A 9,301-nucleotide genomic window follows, 5' to 3' on the forward strand; every position below is an offset into this window, starting at 1 on the left:
TATTGTAAAATTAAAATCGTAAGTTTTTTTATAAAATTTTATCTTTACATTCTTTTTATATTTAAAAAAGATCGTTGGTTTTTTTTTTATAAATTAATATATTTTAATAAATCAAGATGTTATTTTATTTTGAAAAATTTTACCGACTTTGAATTTATATAAACTAATTATAAAAAATAATTGGCGGATAATTAAGTCAATTGGCCCACAAAAATTTTTTTTTAGCAATTTTTATATTTCTACCGCAATTTTCATATTTCTCCCGCAAAATACTAAATTTTTCCCGCAATTTGAAATTTGACCTGGCAACCCTGCTCTTGAATATCCTGTCATGTTATCGCTGAATTTATATATATATAATTGGTGTTTGAGCTTAACGTTTTTTGCCATTTTTCAGTCTAGCATTGATTGATGAATCACTTTACACTCGACCTTGGTTCAAATCCAATGGGGAATTAGGCATTTCCGTGCAAAGTGGTTCATATATAGAGCATATAGGAGACGAGGGCATGATTTAGGATACGTTAAATATTAAACATGGATTTCAGAATTACAATAAAGTTTGGTCGTTTTTGGTAATTGCTATTTCAATGGTGAATTCATTAAAACTAAATATGAAATTATAGTATATTTTATTGAATTACATATTCTATATTTTTATTTGGGCGCTTAACCCTCTAGTATTGAAAAAACAGCGCTATTTTTTCCCACAATCCACCAAACTAGATATTTTATTTAGGAATGAAAAAAAAATGAGGAGCCCTTCACAGGTCTGTGGGCAAGCCGCACGTCCTTGTCGCTCTACAGTCGGAAAAATGTTTTTTAAAAGGCCATAGACGTAGGAAAATGAGTCGGGTAAAACAAAAACCTCGGGAATTTCAGTATAATTTAATTACTTTAGGGTGGGAGGTGTCTGATTTTAAGTTTTTGCCTTTGTGTAAGTCTTAAACTACCGATTGATAGTGAATTTAGATTTATCCTAAATGAATTAAATTTAATATATATTATTTAACTTTCATGTTCCTTTCCAATAAGTTCATAAAAACAAAATTATTTAAACTTATCATTTAAACAAATGAAGTGATACATTTGCAATGGAAAATGACCGATTGGTATTACATTTTTATAAATCCATTAAGCATTTTATATTTTCGTTTTTATCAATTTGGTGTGATAAATAAAAATGGGTGTAACTAAACTGAAAATTGACAGGTAAACTAAGAATAGAAAAGTAAAATTTATTTATGTCTTATCAATTGTATTTTAATATTAAAAATAAAAATAAAAGGTTTTTATTATATATCAAATTTATTCAAAATTATAATTATCTAAATAAATTAAATAGAATATATAAAAGAAAGTGTAGTATTTATAATATGCATAAAACAGATATTATATATAGAAGATATAAAACCATAATAAATTTTTTAGATATTAAAAAATTAGTTATTAATTAAAAATAATATAAATTATAGAAGCATAATTTTTTGCTCTGGAATAGTTTATTTGGTACAAACTTATATAATCAAAAAATAAAAATGATTTTAAGTTTCCATCATTATTTTTGGAGTTATGATGTCAATACTCAGTTTAGTTATTTTTTGGGGGATTTTAAAAATATTTTATTTTTTTGACTCATTTTATGTAAACTAACTTATATAAACATAAAATGGGAAAAATTTTAAGTTTCCTTTATTATATTTGGAGTTATGATGTCTATTCTCAGTTAGTCATTTTTTTTTTAGATTTTTGGGATTTTAAAAATATCTTATTTTTTAATTTATGATTATTATTGAATCAAAAAACTAGTCTACTTCAATTAAAATTTAGGAGCCATTAAAATGGCTGTTGGGTAATCATTGGTCTTAAAAACGACCATGGGGTATTCATTGGTCTTAAAATAACCGTTGGCTTGATAAATGTTAAATAAAAATATGATAATAAATTTTTAAACCAATTAGAAATAGCAATATTCCACAATATTAATTATAATATTTTAAAAATTAAGAAAATAGACACTCATTATAAAGTTTCATATGAAAATAAGTAGGTTTCTTTCTTGCTCATAATTAATCTTAAATATATTAATTATTTGTAAAAGCCAAGAGGATCGATAATTGTTAAAAATATATAAATTATTTTTTATAAATATAGGTATACAATTATATTTCGAGTACCGTATTATGTAATATTTACTAATTTTATTGTAAAATTGTTATCTTTTTAAAATTTAAAACTAATACACTTCCGTTTTTATATTTAATTCATACAACTAAAATTATTTAAAAATCTGCCACAGGTTCAACATAAATATGTAAGTCGGAGTTTAAGATAATCTAAATTAGTAATTAAATTAGACCCTTCATATTTAAATTTACCAAAGATACAAAATAATATAATAAAGAATGGTTATTTTTAAAATAGGATTAGTGAATAAGAAGTTTGGAATATGACATAAGTAAGAGCTGAATTCGATAGTTATAGTCCTTTATGGTAAAAATTATTAAATTGTGATAGATTGTAATCAGAAAATGGACAAATTAAATAAATTTTCCTATATTTTAAAAAATTGAATTATTATATTTTTAACAATTATAGATCCTCCTAGGTTTTAATTCATATTTTTAAGATTTGATTATTATATGTTTAACAATTATAGATACTCCTAGGTTTTAATTCATATTTTTAAGATTAATAATATTTTTATAAAAATTTATAATTAATTTATATTTATTATTTAAAATTATTTTAATAAGATTTGTGGAATATTGCTATTTCTAATTGGTTTAGGGATTGTATTATTATCTATTATCATATCTTTATTTAACATTTATGAAGAAGCTCTTTTTTAAAACATAAATATCCAACGGTACCAATGCCCTTAAATTTTAATTGGAGTAAACTAGTTTTCCGATTTAATAATAATTAAATTTTTACATTTATTTTAAATGAGTCAAAAAAAATAAAATATTTTGAAAATCCTAAAAATCTAAAAAAAAATTACAAAACAAAAAATTGACATCATAACTCCAAAAATAATAAAGGAAACTTAAAATTTTTTTCATTTTATGTTTATATAATAGTTTACACAAAATGAGTCAAAAAAATAAAATATTTTTTAAATCCCAAAAATCTAAAAAAAAATGACTAAACTGAGAATTGACATCATAACTCCAAAAATAATGATGGAAACTTAAATTTTTTTATATTATGATTATATAAGTTTGCCAAATAAACTCATCCCGAGCAAAAAATTATGCTCCTATGATTCATATTATTATTATTTTTTAAATTTAATTTTTAATCTAATACGCTATCTAACTTTAATTTATTTACGATTTATTAAATTTATTATATGGGTGTTATATTTTCTATATAATATATCTGCTCTATACATAATATAAATTTATGAACTACTCTTTCTTCCATGCTCTATTTTATTTATTTAGATAATTATAATTTTGGATAAATTTGATTTATACAATAAAAACATTTTATTATTATTTTTAAAATACAATTGATGGGTATAAAATAAAAATAAATTTTACCTGTCAATTCTCAGTTTACCTATTCTCATTTTACTTGTCTATTCTCAGTTTACTTGTCAATTCTCAGTTTAGTTACACCGATAAAAAGCGAGTTAAGCCGTTGTCCACTAAACAGATGTTTAAACCTTCAAGCTTATTAAAAAATATATATATCTATCAATCTATAAGATTCTACTCAAATAATAATTATCAACAGGATTCAAAATCTTATTTTGGTTTTAAATCGATGTCAGAATCTGAAAAATTTCAAAACGTTAATTCAGTTTTTAGTAAAGTAGCAAACAAATATGATATAATGAACGATTGTATGAGTTTAGGTATACATAGATTATGGAAAGAATATTTTGTAAAAGAATTAATGCCAATAGAAGGTGGTTCATATCTGGATGTTGCTGGTGGGACTGGGGATATAGCATTTAAAATGTTAAAATATATTAAAGAATCTCGAAGTGTCTTGAAAATTCCTAAAAATGATGCCACCAGTATTACCATATGTGATATCAACCCACATATGATTAAAAATGGTAAACAAAAATGTAAAAAAATATTTAATGAATTAGATCAAACTATATTCAAATGGGAAATTATGGATGCTGAAAACTTATCATTTGAAGATAACTCATTTGATTCATATACTATTTCATTTGGTATTAGAAATTGTGTACATATTGAGAAAGTACTGGAAGAAGCATATCGTGTTCTAAAACCAGGTGGCAGATTCTTATGTTTAGAATTTGGTAAAGTAAATCTACCTTTGATTAGAGATCTCTACAAAATATATTCATTTAATATTATTCCTGTTCTTGGGCATCTGATAGCAGGCGATTGGAATTCTTATCAATATTTGGTTGAAAGTATAGAAAAATTTCCTTCACAAGAGAAATTTAAAACAATGATTATTAATGCACAATTTTCTGATGTAACTTATAAAAATTTGAGCCTTGGAATTGCTGTAATAAGTTCAGGATTTAAAATATGATTAGGGGATATAGTATAATGTATGTAATCTCCTATAGATTTGATTTTGCGAATAAACAACAAGTAAATGTCATATAGAACATGTGAAAATATATGATATAGCTCCTAAATACCTAATGTAAAGTTAATTATAATGAAACTCAGATTGTTATCATATTTGCACTTGTACACAACAATAATCAAATGAATTAATTTGTAATTTTATAGAATAATTATAATATAATTACAATTCTTCAAATTTTATTCACTTCTTTTTTACCATTTTTATGTTTGAAACATTTATAAATTTTACTTGTTAAATATATAATAAAATAAGATAGGACATTTACAATCTCTAAATATTATACTTACAAATTTGATATGCTTTAACAATTGCAATTAAATTATATTGCACAGTGGAATCATTTATAATGTGAGCATGACTAAAATACGCGTCCCCGAAAACTACACGTCCCCATTCAAACGGGTTTATTTTATATAATATTAATAAAAAATCTTATTTAGATTTATAAGATGAGTTAAAAAATGTTTTTTATGATTGAAAAAAAAATGATAACTTAGTAAAATTTTTAAAAAATTATTTTTTTAAATTAAAAACTACGCGTCCCCAGTCAAGATACATTTTTTTTAAAAAAATAAAAGCAGATTCATATTTAGCTCATTAAATGGATATAGAAAATGTTTATTTTGATTTTAAAAAAAAGTGGTAACTTAGTAAAATTTTTAAAACACTAATTTTTTACATAAAAAAACTACGCGTCCCCGGTCAAGATAGATTATTTTTATAAAAATGAATATAGAATCGTGTATAGTTTTTTAAGGAGATTCCAAAAATGGTATTAATAATTTCGATTCTATATTCATTTTTATAAAAATAATCTATCTTGACCGGGGACGAGTATTTTAGTCAAAAAATGAAAAAAAAGTGTTTTTTCAAAATTTTACTAAGTTACCACTTTTTTTTTAAATCAAAAAAAACATTTTCTGTATCCATTTAATGAGCTAAATATGAATCTGCTTTTATTTTATTTTTTTTAAATGTATCTTGACCGGGGACGCGTAATTTTTTTATGTAAAAAATTAGTATTTTAAAAATTTTACTAAGTTACCACTTTTTTTTTAAATCAAAAAAAACATTTTCTATATCCATTTAATGAGCTAAATATGAATCTCCTTTTATTTTTTTAAAAAAAAATGTATCTTGACCGGGAACGCGTAGTTTTTAATTTAAAAAAATAATTTTTTAAAAATTTATCATTTTTTTTTTAAATCATAAAAAACATTTTCTATATTTATTTAATAAATATGAATCTGCTTTTATTTTTTTTTAAAAAAATGTATCTTGACCGGGGACGCGTAGTTTTTTGATGTAAAAAAATAATTTTTTAAAAAATTTACTAAGTTATCATTTTTTTTTAAAATCATAAAAAATATTTCTTAACTCATCTTATAAAGCTAAATAAGATTATTAATATTATATAAATTAAACCCGTTTGACCGGGGACGCGTAGTTTTCGGGGACGCGTATTTTAGTCATGCCCTATAATGTTTACTCTAAATAAGTATAGACTAGAAGCCTGCAATAAGCCAAATTTTAATATGAAAAGCCTACCAACCTTTGTTTAAAAAAATTTTAACATGCTCACTGACCTGCTCATTGTCTTATAATAAATTTGCTTATCTGCCCTCATTTTTTTTGAAAAATATATTTAACCTACCTGCCCAGTGCTAGAGTATTAAATTTAGGGTGGGCTATTCCTCTGAAAAAATAGTAGTCTGGTGAAAAAGGCAAGAAATAAAAACAAATTTTTGTTTTTCCATAGGCGAAGATTATTTGTTTTTTTTATAGTTGTATTTCATATATATATTATTACATTATAGTAAATATTTATTTAGAAAGTTATATGAATATTAAAATATTGAAAAAATATATATATTGCATAAAAATGATGTAATTTTTAGAATGCATATTATGATTACAATATAATATATGAATCGGAATAGATCAAAAAATGGTTAAAATAACTACAATATTTGCCATGATAATTTTTATAAAAAATATAATTTGCATATTTCCATGATTGGCTACCATTTGCAGATCTGTTACTTGTCAGGCACTTTTTAATAGATGAAACACTGACTGAGAAAAGGCCTGTTATGGTTAGCATCATTAAACTGAAAATATATTTTATCATAGGACTTGCACGCAAATCTGTCATAGTCACATTCATAATCGTACTCACATTCAAGTACCACAAGGGAATTTATCAATACAATTTGAAACTTAAATTTTCTTTCATTTCTATCAATCTATTCTCTCATCCCATTTCAAGACCCTAATCGAGATTTGATTCGCTTAATTTTTTTCACATAACTAATATGAGGGTCTGCTAGTAATTTATCTTTTTCTAAATATTCCATATCTAATAAGATAGCTAAAAGGATAAATCTATAATTTAATAAAGTATCGAAATTAGCGCCCATTAACTTATTTTTCATACTATTAATGTAGTAATGAAAAAAGTTTCGTAGATACCACTATGGCTTGCTTTCATTCAATATTTCTAATCCAAATTGATTCATTTCCCTATATTTGGTATATATTTAAATGATCTTTGATGGAACACTTATCGTTCGCTTTATTGATTTTTCAGATTTAGGTAAATTCATTCATTACCACGCCAGAAGTGCAATTTCATCACCCACCAGGAGTTATAGAGTGCACCATGTACATTCATTAGCATGGGCGTCGCTATCCTTTACAATTTCAGGGGGCTCAACTAAAAAAAAATTATGGGGGGCCTCACCCCCATGCCCTCTAATTTGCGCACTTTCGTCCCATTTTTGCCCTGACTTCGGCCGCGTTTTATATTATACATTTTTAAAATTTGTTAACTCTTAACAATTATTCTAAATTTCATATTTTGTCATTCATTATATTATGCATACAAAATAAACTGGCATATAAATAATTGAAACAATACAAGACAATTCTAAAAATAAATTTTTTAATACAAAATCTATTTATTACGGTAAATATTTTCAATTGCATATATAAAAAATTGTCTAAAGAATTACAAATGATAAAAAAGGTTAATTTATTCATACATATGCCTCGATTGATAATAGTTTTTAAAAACCACATAATGCAATAATATCATTTTTAGCAACTTACATTGACAATAGGTTACTAATAATACTTCTGTTACCATTTTAGACAAGGTTTTATAGAATGGACTAATAAGGAAAAATTAATAGGCCTAAACTTAATTAACAATTATTGAAGAAGAGATAAACGACCAATCCAAATCATAAAACTATATGGTTGTTAGAGCTTCCTCTTAGATGACATGATGGAAGCTTGATATAATCGAGAAAATTATTGTGAGATATTTAATTTCTAAAAGATTATCTTCCATTTTTTGATATATAAACGACTACAACACAGTTGACTATTATTGTTTATCTATAATATGCAATCATATGCTCTCAGCAGCTGGTGTAATAATCTTAAATTAGATAAACACAAATAATAGATACTGGTTAATTTGCAGTCATAGCCATGACACTCACAATGTACACTAATATCAGAATTTATTATGTTGGATAAATTGATAATATAAAAACACTAAAAATCTTTGGAAGAAATAATTATGCAAATATATTGAAGCCTTGAGTTATTTACACGGTAAGGTTGCCATATTAGAAATGAAACATTTTATACCTATAAAATAAGGACCAGAATAATATGATAAAACAATTAAGATTCTATATATTATTGTCGCACCACCTCTATTTGGTATATTGTATATCTTAAAATAATAGTAGTTTGTAATTATATCAAAATTATACTTGTATTAAAAATTTGACTCAAAACTGTTTTTCGAAAAAATAAAAATACCTATCCCACGTAAAAAAAGAGCTAGAAAAGATATCTAATTTATTACATCCATTGTTAGATAAATAATAAAATTTTAATTTTAAAATTATTTTAATCTAAATAGATGGCGTTAAATATTTGAGTGCAAATGTTCCAATATTTATTATCAAAAGCATTTATTAGTAAAATTATCATAATATTAACTGTAATATATTATATAACTGTCAAATACGTCTAAAAAGTGTCATTTTATCTAATTTTATTACCAACTGTATCATAGGCGTAGCCAGGATTTTCCTAGGGGGGGAATAAAAAATTATTGGGGGTTTTGCCCCCAGACCCCATTTGGGCGGGCCTCCAGATCCAATTTGAGGAGGCCTTCGGCCCGCTTTTCCCCGGCCTTCGACCGGGTTACCTTAGTCTAAATATAGTCATAAAATATTTTTACAAGATGGGATGATAATTTTAATAAAAAAAATAAGCCTGGAACAAATATGAAATATATTTTTTATATAAAATATAATAAATTACTTGTATATACATAAATATAAAAGCATGGTAATAATTTATTCAATACAAGTATAAGAATTTTATTTATAAAAAGTAAGTAGACATATAGTTGATATTCCGCTATTATATAGAATTAGTTACAAAATACTAGGTAAAATTTCACTTTTACAGACATATTTGAAGTTAGAGAATATAGTTAATATTTTAACAAACTTTACTAATCAATGCTCTTAATAATAAATTTAGCAACTATTTGCATTCAATTATTTAACGCCATCTATTTATTTTAAAAAATGATATTAAAAATTAATCTTCATATTATTCATCCCACAATGTCTTTAAAAGATATTTTCTGATGTCCTTATCAATATTTTATAGTTTTCTG

At 24.1% G+C, this 9,301-nt stretch overlaps 1 protein-coding gene across 1 annotated transcript; it reads left to right on the plus strand.

Moving 5' to 3' along the window:
- The first annotated feature begins 3,582 nt into the window (after positions 1-3,582).
- Positions 3,583-4,692, plus strand: LOC135929719 (2-methoxy-6-polyprenyl-1,4-benzoquinol methylase, mitochondrial-like). Its single transcript, XM_065466423.1, has one exon. The coding sequence runs from the start codon at positions 3,664-3,666 to the stop codon at positions 4,525-4,527; it is 864 nt and encodes a 287-aa protein (XP_065322495.1). The 5' UTR covers positions 3,583-3,663; the 3' UTR covers positions 4,528-4,692.
- The last annotated feature ends 4,609 nt before the right edge of the window (positions 4,693-9,301 follow it).

Source organism: Gordionus sp. m RMFG-2023, chromosome 5, assembly GCF_954871325.1.
Source record: "Gordionus sp. m RMFG-2023 chromosome 5, tfGorSpeb1-WG-v2, whole genome shotgun sequence".
Taxonomy (NCBI): domain Eukaryota; kingdom Metazoa; phylum Nematomorpha; class Gordioida; order Chordodea; family Parachordodidae; genus Gordionus; species Gordionus sp. m RMFG-2023.

Coding starts and splice junctions, on each gene's coding strand:
- LOC135929719 (XM_065466423.1), top strand. CDS start 3,664: ATGTTTAAACCTTCAAGCTTATTAAAAAATATATATATCTATCAATCT.